The sequence below is a fragment of the Gastrolobium bilobum genome, unplaced genomic scaffold (genome assembly GCF_033153095.1).
Source record: "Gastrolobium bilobum isolate Gb01-03AN ecotype WA unplaced genomic scaffold, APGP_CSIRO_Gbil_v1 utg11542, whole genome shotgun sequence".
In the NCBI taxonomy this organism is placed as follows: domain Eukaryota; kingdom Viridiplantae; phylum Streptophyta; class Magnoliopsida; order Fabales; family Fabaceae; genus Gastrolobium; species Gastrolobium bilobum.
In genome coordinates, this window is record NW_026898298.1 from 132838 (window position 1) to 145790 (window position 12953).

The 12953-nt window shown below is 33.3% G+C and overlaps 2 protein-coding genes across 4 annotated transcripts; both read left to right on the top strand.

Moving 5' to 3' along the window:
* Positions 1 to 229: 229 nt before the first annotated feature.
* LOC133314624 (rhomboid-like protein 15) lies at positions 230 to 8119 on the top strand. Its single transcript, XM_061516126.1, has 13 exons — positions 230 to 508; positions 882 to 1047; positions 1629 to 1932; positions 2307 to 2339; positions 2417 to 2508; positions 2613 to 2686; positions 3480 to 3574; positions 3663 to 3732; positions 4653 to 4831; positions 6749 to 6800; positions 6889 to 6945; positions 7526 to 7600; positions 7718 to 8119. The coding sequence occupies exons 1-13, from the start codon at positions 467 to 469 to the stop codon at positions 7721 to 7723; spliced, it is 1245 nt and encodes a 414-aa protein (XP_061372110.1). The 5' UTR covers positions 230 to 466; the 3' UTR covers positions 7724 to 8119.
* A 1406-nt stretch (positions 8120 to 9525) lies between these two features.
* LOC133314657 (MATH domain and coiled-coil domain-containing protein At3g58270-like) lies at positions 9526 to 11832 on the top strand. Of its 3 annotated transcripts, none has more exons than XM_061516164.1 (4): positions 9526 to 9694; positions 10028 to 10168; positions 10377 to 10531; positions 10962 to 11832. In XM_061516164.1, exons 1-4 carry the CDS (start codon positions 9666 to 9668, stop codon positions 11762 to 11764), a joined length of 1128 nt encoding a protein of 375 aa, XP_061372148.1. In that variant the 5' UTR covers positions 9526 to 9665; the 3' UTR covers positions 11765 to 11832. The 3 variants fall into 3 exon arrangements, with proteins under 3 accessions (XP_061372148.1, XP_061372149.1, XP_061372150.1); XM_061516165.1 differs by having other exon boundaries at positions 9545 to 9669; positions 10962 to 11831; XM_061516166.1 differs by having other exon boundaries at positions 9580 to 9690; positions 10962 to 11831.
* Positions 11833 to 12953: the final 1121 nt, after the last annotated feature.

Consider the following 12953-nt stretch of genomic DNA (forward strand, 5'->3'; position numbering starts at 1 on the left):
GTCCCGTCAGCATAAGTGACATGTTTGACTGCATTACTTTGCAAAAACTTATCCAACGAGTAATTTTTTTGTCCAAAAACTTTAAAATGTTGCTTTAGCCTCCAAGCTCCAGCAGTGATTTAAATAATAGTAATTTGCATGATTTATGAAATAATTTTAAGGAGTTTTTTCCCCCTCTTAATAAGTGAATATTGATAATTTGCTCGTATTGGAAAGTGGAAACCCTTGGGGAGTTCGGGGTTGTTGAAACGTGAAAATCGAAGCCGAATCAAAGAAAAGAGAAGCCTATTCTACTGTTTTCACAATTGAAGTTTGGATCAGACTTGAGAAAGTGAATAAACAACTCCAATCAAAAACTGGTTGTTGGAATCGAAATTTATAAATAGCAAATCTGTGACTGTTAGTAAAAGCTGATAACACAGCAGTGAGTCAGTGACTAGTGAGCGAGCGCTGTGAAGTTAGTTGCATGCGAAGGCCGAGAATTATGAGATCAAATATCGTTTCTGAGGTAAACTCCCGATCCAAACCCTCTCTCCCCTCTATTTTCTTCGATTAAACTCTTTATTTTTCCGTTTCTGGTCGGAGATCTCGAAGTTTTTTTTTTTTTTTTTTTTAAATTGGTCATTATTTCATTTATTGTTCCGTTCATTTGTGTTCTGCATGATCTATGTCTGTCAAAGCCTGGAAGCTCTGAAAATGAAGCAAATTATGAAATCAACTATATCGCTTAATTTATAATTCGCTGTTTTTTTTTTTTTTTAATCCCCGCAAATTCCATTAACTGCTGTTGTAGAATTGTTAGATAGAGTTTTGCTTCCTTCCCGTGTTATTTTGATTTTGTGATTAATTTTCCTTGATGACATTCTTAAATCTTAACACAGGCAGGGGTGCCTACTAGGTTGAATCAATGGTGGGAAAGCATTCCATTCCTCACTTCTGCAGTTGTAGTTGTCTGTGGAATAATTTACTTGGTTTGTCTTTTGGTTGGATATGATTCCTTCGCCGAGGTATGCTTCTTGCCGTCTGCTGTTGTATCTCGGTTTCAAGGTATATATATTTTTTTCTTCAAGTCATATTATATTGTTTAGTCAATTTAGTTTATTGTCTGGATAAGTTTAGAATCATTTAATGCTGCATATTTGGAGCAATAGGCTCTTCTACTGACTTTTGAAGTTGTTTGGATGGGCTGATCCTCCTGTTATTCATAATTTAGAACACCTTCAGTAGAATTCCTAATCCTCTTTTTAATGTATGTATGATTTCCATCTGTGAAATTCAAATTATAAATTTCTCATTAATTTGTGACTCTTAATTTTTTATTCTTTATTTTGTTTCTACTTTTCTGTTTTGTTATTTCCCCTGAATAATTTTGAAGCCCGCAAATATTTTAGTGCAGAAAACCAAATCCATTCATCTTGTGAGATATATTCCCAGCACTGACATGTTGAATCGGGTTCTAGTGGCTGCTGTAAACTTAAATATTCTTTAGCTGCTATGTCTAAGAAACATCTTTTGTAAATATTGTTGAATGCCATGCTGTTTTTTTTTTTTTTTTTTTTCATTTGTTGGCTGCTCCCATTTTGTAATTGTCAAATTGCCCTGCTCAGATTTTTTTTTTTTTCATGCAGTTTACAGGATTTATACCGCCATTCTTTTCCATGGTTCACTGCTTCATGTTCTCTTCAACATGATGGCTTTAGTTCCCTTGGGCTCTGAGCTGGAGAGGATCATGGGTTCAGTTCGGTTGCTATATGTCATTATTTTGTTGGCTACAAGCAATGCTATATTCCATGTTCTCATAGCACTGCTGGCGGCACACAATCCTTTTCATGCTTATGAATACCTTATGAATGAGTGTGCAATAGGCTTCTCGGGGGTTCTATTTTCGATGATTGTTATAGAGACAAGCCTGAGTGGAGTTCAATCCAGGAGGTTGGCTATATAAACATTTCTGCTGTACTGGGAATAGTAATAATCACCTTTTTCTTTTAAGATAATTTGGCAGAAACCACGTTTTGTAAGCTTGACAAGATATTGAAATAGTAGTGTTGTTAAAAAGTTTTCAGAAATGATGCTAATGATTATTTTGAGAATGTTATCTCATACTGGGAGAACTGAATGATGATAGGGTTCATATCACTTTTGTACTGTTTTATTAATACTGCTTCCTGACCAGTTCACCCTGCAACGGTTTTCTTCACTTGTTTTACTGAAAAGACATTATATTTTGATAAGATGTGCTATGTTACATATCATGAATCTATAAAGGTACACTAATTTACTAACTTTTTCTAATCTTTCTGCAGTGTGTTTGGATTGTTTAATGTGCCTGCCAAGTGGTGAGTGTAGTTTTATATAAATATTTATTTCATCTTGATGATTTCCTTATATGATAATTGGGCATATTATGTTTTAGGTATGCATTCTTTTTGTTGGTAGTTTTCCAGCTTCTCATGCAAAATGTCTCACTACTTGGACACCTTTGTGGCATTTTATCTGGGTTTGCATGTCAGATTTCACTCTTTTTGCCTCCTTTGTTTTTTGTTTTCTATTATTACCAATAATATGAGCAATTCACCTCAGATTTTATAATGCTATGCTTAATGTTTCAGATACATATGGTTTGTTTGATATCCTCATACCCGGGCCTTCTTTTTATTCTTCCATTGAATCCTCCTCCTGGCTAGTAAGTATCTTTCTGGAATTGGCTTTGTTTGTGCGCCACAATGGGAAAATTTGCAATTGTTAGTTACATGATTTTATGTTGAATGTCTAAGGGACTGTCAAATCCATATCAGATGTGTGTTATTCATTTGCTGTCTTCCTCCAGCTGTTGTCCATGCTACAAATAGTGTTAACTTTTACGTTAAAGTGTTTGTATGTTTGTGAGTGTACTTGTTATCTTAAATAATTGGACTAAGACAGACAAAGTTGTTTTTGTTATCTTGTCTGATGATTCTCTTCCTTTATTTCCTTCTGTTACCAAAAATAAATTTGAGATATTGGATGAGATTGTCTAACATGTGCGCTACTTGATTAGTCAATTTATATGAAAAATGTTTGGAGTACTAAATTAATATAAACACAACATTTTAAAGTCTCAAAATATCAATTTACTCGAAATGTATTAGTCACATAAACCACTCAAGTGGTTAATAATGTTAAAAGAATGGTTAAATTCGTAGCCACATATTCACTTAATTAACCACTGGTGTGGTTAATGTATTTAGTTTTGATAATTCTCCCCTTTTGGGGGCTAATTGAGTTTACAAAAATGGGTTGATGTACTGAACAAGTTTTGACTGACTGGAATATTAACAAATATCTTTTGTATTTATCTTGGTAATTGCATTTATTTTAAAATGAAAAGGGAAAATGGAAAAAGCATTAACTAGACATTCATGTTATGAAAATACAATCGTATATATCGTCATATGTGGACTTTTAGTAGTGTTTATGTTTATCCTCTTGACTTTCAGTCATCATGTGTGAGACGTCCTAAATTTATTGTTTGCACTGGCGGAAATCCCTCGGGTTATATCCCTACGCATACAAGCCAAAATTCAACAGCCAGGTAAGTCCTGTGGTTTTCACACTAAACCTTACCGGTGGCTGTGGATATCTACTAACCTACATTTTAAATCTACACTTTCATGGGGCAGTGGAATACTTTCTGGAAATATTTGGAGGAACCTGTCATCATTGATGCCTCAAAGGGAAGTCTCTGCTCAGGTATGTGAGTCATGTTGTCTTATAAGTGCTTTTTGTGGACTCTCAATTAATCTTGTACATGTTTGTTGGCATGATAACCTTGTTTGCATTTCTCATTATGTGATGAAATTGTTGTGTAATATACATTCATGCAAGTGAATGTGGAGGTACTATATATGATCTTTTTGTCAAGTCAATTTCTGTAGAGTTAATTTCATAAAAGTTTGTTAGTGTGTGTGACCTTGGTTGTCTTGCGCAGTATGTTAAAAAATGCAAAGAATAATTACTCGTTTGTACTTACCTGTTCATTAGAGATTTATAAATTAAAAGTAAAGGTGCTCTAGTGCTTAGGTTTTTCTGTCTGGCTTGAAGTTAGTTGTTCCTTCTCTTTTATTGTGTTACTTACTAGTTATTCTTCACGAGATTTTCTTGAGATTTACACGGCTGGAAAGTTAAAGGATTTTATGACCCGGGATTATTATTATTATTTTTTAATTTGAATTGATCTTTTGTCGTCAACTCAGAAGGTTGTATCTGTTGGATTCATCAATTCATCCATCATCCATCGGGCTGTAACACCAGCCATTGGTATAAAAAAATAAATCATGCTATTTGCGCTACATTAATGGGAATATGAAATTTTAGAGCATGATTTTGCCCTGTTCATTTTAATGATATATTGTCCATCCGTTTCAATTTGTTTATTGATTGGCTTTGAATTTAGTGATGCCTTGCGGTTAGCAACAATAGTTTTGATTGAGTACTCACTAAATTGGGGTTACGTCAAATTGAATTGGAAGTTGAAAGCTCAAATTGGATCCCTGCCTTTAATGCAAGTCATTGTTTGCAAGTTTCTATTATGTATTCATGTCTATATTCTCCTCAATCAGCTGGAGGCTTCGATATATAGACATTTTATTGTATTATGTGATACCTTGCAGTCAATTGAGGACAATAGGTTCCCTGGGAGGGCAAGGACCCTTGGTTCTGGTCAAGGTCAAATGGCTTCTGGTCCTCATTCAGATTCAAATCTTCAAGCTAGACTCTTGGATGATAGCAATCCCAACCATCCTTTAGACTCATCCACTCGTAGTACTACTCAACCGTTATTAGAAGGAAGGTACGAGAGTATTGACCATAATTAATAATTTATGGTGGTTGCTTATTATTAAGTAAAATTTCAGCATGCTTACCACAATCATCTTTTCCTTTGTAGTTTGAACCTGTGGTAGTATTTAGAGTGTTAGGCATATATGCTGATAAACTTATATTGTTTTTTCTAGGAGTGATAATTTTCAATATGAACCCAGCCGTAGTTACACGAGCTTTTTGTGTTGTAAATGTGCCTGTACATTAAGCATTTGTTTTCAAGTTAATCTGTCTAGACCGAATTAATTTATGTAATACACATTATTGCAGTTATGAGGGTGAGTCTTCGAGTAGTGGTAATGTTATTCCTTATGATTGGAAGGTCGTGGGTTGAAGTGTGGGAAACAGCCTCTTTACAAAAATGCAACAGTAGCATATCAAGAAGTCTTGCGCACCGCAGTTTACCCTTTTATGTTAGTACAATTATGTATAACTTAAATCTAATATTAAAAATTATAGAGTATTTATTTTTTATATTTTTTGAAATTACAAAATATGTAACATTATTTTAACTATAAGCTATTTCAAATCTTCATCTAGCATAAATATGTATTAACATTAAAATCATTTTAAGTAAAATACTTCATAAATAATTCAACTTATATGTGCATAATTATTGTACTCCTAGATATATTCATAATAGGGTTTATTATTTCTCTTGTCATAGGAGACGTCATTTTGGGTTAAGTGGAAAAGAAAAATGTCACAATTTTTGTAATTTTAGTTTGTTTTGGGGCCTATATTAGTCTTTTGTGATAATTTCTTTTCACTTAACCCAAAACGATGTTGTTTTGTGTATGAAGGAGAAACAATAAACCTTTCATGATATATGTCTAACTTATAGCATATGAGCTTATAACATCTACAAAATAATAAATACGCATACAAGATACACCTTTCTTTATAATCTAATGTTCATTAATGGGCTGCTTGAACTTTATGAAGGTTGAATTCTAGTAATTTTTATGAAAGGGTTCATTGAGTTGTAAATAGGTTGATTTCTAACTGTTAGATATGATTAGTCTGTAATTATTCTGATTATATTCTGATTGTATTAGGTCTGGGCCTTTCCTATAAGCCCATTAGAGTCTCTATATATTGTAACTCTCTGAATTAGATCAATACACAACATATTATTTTATATTCAAGTTGGTACCAGAGCTCTTTCGTTTTGGGGACCCTCGCTTCCTCTTAGAAACCTTGTTTTTGCCTTAAAACCTAAGCCCACTGCTTAGGAGTCGTCCTTTCTTTGCCGTGCATCCTTCCGGCAAGACATCAAGGACCGTAAGTCCCTTTCCGAGCAATTTCCGAACGCGTCAACACCTCCGACGGTCATCGGAACCACCATCCGCCACCGTCAGCCACTGTTCAGGCGACTTTTCCGGCGAGTTTTCAGCTCGGTCAGCACGCGATCAGAACCCCCTTCCTCCGGCGACCTACTCTGCAGAAGGCCCATCACCGGCGGCCAAGTCACGTGCCCTCACGTGCGGCTGAGCTTCTCTGCGCGTGGTCCTCACGCGCCGCCTCTCACCGGCGCGTGAGCACTGTTCCGGTGGCTTTTTCCGGCCACTCCAAGACAGAACCCCCTCTTCATTACTTATTTAAATTAAACTTATCTATTAATATCACTAACATGGGTTGATTATTATGTTCATGTTTGGGCTGGGCCGCTGGCAACTAAATATGAAAATATTCTTCCCCCTTATTATCAGTGGAAATGAAATCTAAACAAAGTATGATTGCTAATATCAGTGTAGTATCTCTTGCTTGGATCGTTAAGTGAAATTGCTATATTTTAATAGGATAGTTTAGTACTACTATTGTGTTATTCAGAAGTTTGTGTTTCTGTGCATGAATGATGTTCACTTAATTTTCTAATTCAATATAGGCGTTCAGTTGATAATCTAGCTACAGCAGCTGCAGGTGTTCCACAGCATCAGGTCCCTTTACTTACAGTTGAAACTTTCTTGTTTCTTCTGGCTCATCTGGATCTATAATATTCATTATTTTTTGCCCCTATGAATGCAGGGTGCAGTTGCTTCAGAGGAAGAGATTAAAAAACTTGTATCAATGGGCTTTGATAGGGTAAAAATCAATTTCCATTTCTTTTTAAGGGGCCAAGAAAATGACTTGGAACTTCTGATACTTTCACGTTTGTCCTTGCATATTATGGTTGCACATCTGAGAATGGTTTTCTCTCGAAGAGATCAAGTGTTGAAAGTTATCGCCGTTTGATCTCCCTATCTGTCCTTCTCTCTCATTTCTTATTGGTCTCATTATATATATATATATATATATATATATATATATATATATATATATATATATATTGAGAACGTATCATGTGAGAGCGTGAGATTGAATGGTCAAGATTAGTTCCTCTCACTTCTTACGTTCTCACTTGATATGCCTCCTCCCCATCTCTCTCTCTCTCTCTCTCTCACTTCATATGAAATCTGGCTGAATAAGTTGTGGTTTTGTTTGATAAGTAATATCTGTAATAAAATATCTCACCATCGAATTCTTTTCTCAGATGTGATGACTGTTGAGGTATCATTCCGATGCATGTGCATGAAATGTAGATTAAAATTTAAAACCTGCAGCTCAGTTTTTTTTTTTTTTTTTTTAATTTTTTTTTCTGCATTTGTCTTTGGGCTCCTTTCAGACACAAGTGGAAGTGGCGCTGGCAGCAGCTGATGGTGATCTTAATGTGGCTGTGGAAATACTCATGAGCCAGCAGGTCGTAGTTGATTATTATTATTTTTTTATTATCTGTAATTCTTGACGTTTACTTGTTTACGTATTTGTTTCTTGATTATTTTTTATTGAAAATAATCTTCGGTTATTGCATTTGCAGGGTTAAAGCAGGAAAGCTGCTCGTGTATTCCAAGAGAGACTACTCTGTTAATTATCTCCCTGGGCTTTGTTCAATCAGTGTGTTTGATCTTGGACCCTACCACTAACAGTTCGCCGACCACCATGCTAACGCCAATTAACAGAGTTGAACATATGTAAACAGCATAAGCAAAACTAATGCCATAACAAGGTTTGTTATGATGTTTAACTGAAGAAATTCTTGAGGGGAAGGAACATATGTAGACAACATAAGCGGTACTAATGCCTTAAACAAAGTTGAATATGATGTTTAACTGAAGAAATTCTTGTGGGGAAGGTTGTAGCCAAATTGTAAGCATTCTGTTCATAGCTCAACTTTTCTTTTTTGGTTGCCCTTGTCTTCCCCTTTCAATATGTTTATATATAATTATATGTAGAAGAAGGTCTCCACCTCTGTAATGGTGCAGCAAAACAGTTTTCCAGACCATTAGGTAACGGTTATCACTTACGGAAAGGTACGGTATCTCGGGTTACGTCTTAGTTGTTTTTCGACTAGAATGACGTCTATAAAGACAAATTATAAAGGTATTAGGAGACCATTAGGAGAGAAAGAATGTAATTTTTTTTAGAAGAAATAAGGAAGATTGATCAATTCAAGGAAGGAGGATGCAATTTTTTCTTAATAGATAAAGAGCAACAATGCATTACTTAATGTTCTAAAGTGGACAAATTGATTGATTTTGACTATGAATGGAAATTATATTTTTTTGGGGGTGTCTTTCTATGATAAATGATAATGATATAAAATAGCCACATCTAACTTCAGAGTCAAATTTTGATGAAACACCAATTTCCTTCTGAAAGATTCATGATATATTTTCATAAATGGGGAATCTCAAATTGGGGAAAATATTTAACTGTTGGATAGAAAAGTGCTGATTTTTATTTATTTTTTAATCCGTTGAAAATCAAACTTAAAATACCTAATTAAAATTTGCAAATCAAATGACTACATTGGGAAAGATTAATTAACGAAGTTGGGTGGGAGTTAATCTGGATACAATAAAAGGAAGGAAAAGATTTTTCCAACTGAAATCTAAAAATTATGCAAAGTAACCCTAGACATCAATAATTTTTTAGATGAATCAAAGCATATTGTCGTCTCCTCCCAAAGAAAAAAAAAGGGATCAACTTTGCTGACCAATTACTTTTGATCCACAATCAGCATTATGAAAAGAGAAATAAACCATATAAGCTAAAATAAAATTATCGACCCCAAAATGTCATCATTTTGGGTTAGGAGAAAAAAAAATTATAATGAGAAAAAGTAATATAATTTTAGAATAAATTAGAATTACAAAAATATTTTTTTCTCAATTTTAAAACAACGTCATTTTGAATAATTAGAAATAAGTTATCTCGAGATATCAGAGTAATATTAAATCCCTAAACTAAAAAAAGAATTAAATATTAAGAAAAAGTTCATCAATGCCCCTGTGGTTTGCTTCAGAATCACTTATGCCCCTGTGATTTTTTTTCTATCACTTATGCCCCTGTGGTTTGCAAAAGAATATGTTTTTTTATTACATATGCCCGTGGTTTTTTATTTTTTACAAAGGACAGAGACATATGTGATAAAAAAAAATCACAAGGGCATAAGTGATTCTGAAGCAAACCACAGAAGCATTGGTGTGATCGTGTTTGAAATATATTAATTTATCTGTGTGATTTTGAAAATTCATTTTGTGCTAGTCCCTTTCTCTCTATTAATTATAGGGAAAAATGTCTCTCAGAAATTTCAAAGAATTAGCTTCCTACCTTACAAAACAAAGAGGGCTGGTTGACTTGACTTTCACTTTCATATTCTACTTATCTGTTTTTCTTTCATTCCTGGTTCTTACATTCATGACCTGCTCAGAATTATAACTCTAAATTTCGCCATTAACGTTGCTGATTACCCTTTGAGGAGCATGGGTGAATATCTGCCAACTAGAAGCACGTATATATGCACAACACCTATAATTTTTTTTTTTGGTCATCATATCTTTTTCTGCTTTGTCACTGTTTACCACTCTATTTCAAATTTCAATCGTTTAGGACTTAATTTATTCCTTCTGGATGTAATACTCAAAATTCACTTGCTTTTTCTATTTCTATTCTCATCCAGTAATATTTATATATTAGTTTAGAGCACTTATGAATTGTTCACTGCCTTAATTATATATTTGTAGTCTTTAAGCTTTTGGTGCTATATATACGTTTGTATCATCCTTTTTCATTGTTTTCTATCTTGAAGACTTCGTTGCTTTCGTTTATTTGTTTGTAATGGCAGCTCAGATGTAGCTTCTAGAATGGATAGCCTGAAGGGAACGAAAACTGATTTTGAGACATTCACTTGGAAGATTGAAAATTTCTCAAAGCAAAACACCAAGAGTCTTCGATCCAAGGCTTTTCGAATCAGAGGTTATAAATGGTACATGCAAATGAATTTGAAAAGTTTTTTTTTTTTTTTAATTGTATTATTCACTTTTAGATAGCTATATGATTAATAAAAATGAAAATAAATATTGACAAATGGTATATACATGTGACAATATATTATGATAATATTTTACATTCTTAATTAGTCTTCCTATTTTTACTTTTAATTAATCATGCTACGCATCTTAATCATGTCACAGGCGGATTCTTTTGTATCCATTAAGGAGTAATGTCGATCATTTTTCATTATATTTGATGGTTGCGGATTCTTTACCACCATATGGATGGAGTAGAAACACATATTTCAAGTTGGCTCTAATCAACCAGGTGGATGGCAATAAGTCAGTTGTAAAGGGTACATATTAATCTTAATTGTTCTCTTTTTGTTTTTTTTCTGTTAAATGGTTGTCTTGTTACTGAATTTGTTGATCTCATCGTAATCACGTCAAATTTGTATGTTGTATTTTTGCTTTTCGTTAGTTACTTTGTAAGTAATTAACATTAAGGTTCTATTAATCTCTGGTTGCCCGTTGCTTTGCTGCAGAGAAATTACACATGCTTTTCAGGATACGGTGATTAAGGTTCTATTAAGATTTCGTATCCTGAAAAAAAAAAAAAACTCATGAAAAGCATGTGACTGCTGCACCGAACATTGTCTTTACTACAAGTTTACAGCTGAAGAGACATATTTCTTTAACATTAACCAACAAAGGATATTTGCCATTTGCAAATAAATTTAGTAATTCTAAATTTCTAGTTCCTGATATAGATTTGTACATTTTCAGAGACTCTGCAGAAGTTCAATGGTGGATATCGTAGCTGGGGCTCTTTATTCGTGAATCTCAAAGACTTCTATGACTCTGAACAAGGCTATCTTGTGAACAACACGTGCATCATTGAAGCTCATATTTGTGTCTCTGATCTTAACACTATTCAAGGTGACAACTTGAACAAAAATACTCCAACCAACGACTCCAAACAAAGTGATCAGGAAACAGAAACATCAGATGGGAGTGAGACACCTAGTTCCACAACAAGTTGGTCTAGTCAAATGGAAGAGGAAGTTAAAGACACAGAGTTGACACTAAGAGACCTTGTAGATTTGGAGAGTTTAGGAAGAGAAGAAGCAGCTTTTGTTCCACTTTTGGAGGAGGCTTGTACATGGCATCCTTCTCTATTACTGAGCCAGAGGAAAAGATCTAGCTGGTTCAAACTATGGGCATTCATATCTTTGGGCCAAGTTTTGCATTTCCTCAAAACAAGGAAAGTGAAGGATATGAATGAAGATGCATGCAATCACCTTCAAGGTTTGTGGGAGGAACTTGTTAAGGCATCTGGGTTTAAATTGGATTGGTTGGAGCCTCATGTTCAATCTGCATTGGGCGTGAAAGTTCATATGGAAAGAACAGTGGCAGCGAATGAACTAAAGGACAGAGTGGTTGCTTTGGAGATTAAACTGAAGAAGCTGAGGGGAGAATTGGCAGCTGCAGAAGATGAGTTTGAGTTGGCAAGGAGAGAGTTGGTAGAAGCAAGAAAAGGTTACATGGAGATTGATTTGTATGCTGAATTAGGTTATGCCATGTTTTAGACAAATTGCATTTACAGTGAACTTATTTTGCTGAAGGTTCTCTAAAGTTCCATTTCCTTGCAAAATATTGGATCGTTTATAATTTTTTTTTTACAAATTTTTGCAAATTACACTATGTATTCCTGGATGTACATAGTATAACTTAATGTACTTCTGGAAATACATAGTATAATTTGTAAATATAACCCTTTCCTTCTATAATACTTCTCATTATAGGGAAATATTTTCAATACTATAGATATACTGACAACTCAATATATCTTTTATCAAATATGGAAAAAAATAACACATTTTCACTGTTCATGCTTTTATGATTATTTCTTTCCATATCCTTATTTTTTTCTTTTATGATAAAGATGCAACTATTTTTGTGCTGAAAATTCACTCCCTTTATGGGTAATGATTTTTACATGTAACTTTTTATTTTCACATAACTAAATCTGCACGCTGAGTGATTCTTATATAAAATTGAGTGAAGATATTTTAACTATAAAAAACTCTCACTACTAACTTACTACCCATCACATCACCATTGGATTAAAGAGAGAGAATGTTAAAAGATTTTTGAAGAGAGAGAAAATGTTAATCTAATGATGATTAAATAAGTAGTAAATTGATAGTGAAAAATTTTGATAGTTAGAATATCCCTACTCTATAAAGTTACCCATACAAAAATCTATTTCAAGAAGATATAATAAAATGTTTATTTATGTACCAAATAAAATGTTTATTTCTTTAACATATGTTAATCTAAACACGGATTATGTATTGATCTCACAATTCAAGATGCATTATTATGGATAGTTTTTAGATTTATCAAAATTATGGATTATAAACATATTTTGGGAGAAGATTAGTTTTTTTTTTGGTATATTTATTCTTACTGAAATTATAAGTGTGACTCAATTTGATTTATTAAAAGAGAAAAATGTTTTTATTTTTTCTGCAAAAAAAAAATTATTTATCACACTCACATAAAAATAATTAAATCCTATTATAAAATAAAAAAAGAAAAGAAGTTAATGGAATCTATCCATTTTTATACAAGGGGCATTTGGTAAAGGACATTTTCTTTTTATCAGGAAAACATAATTACTGAAAATATTGTATGAAGATAAGTTTGATGGGAAAGATAAAAAAAAGTTATTTGATATATTGAAATATTACCGAAAAATTAATTTAAGTTTCA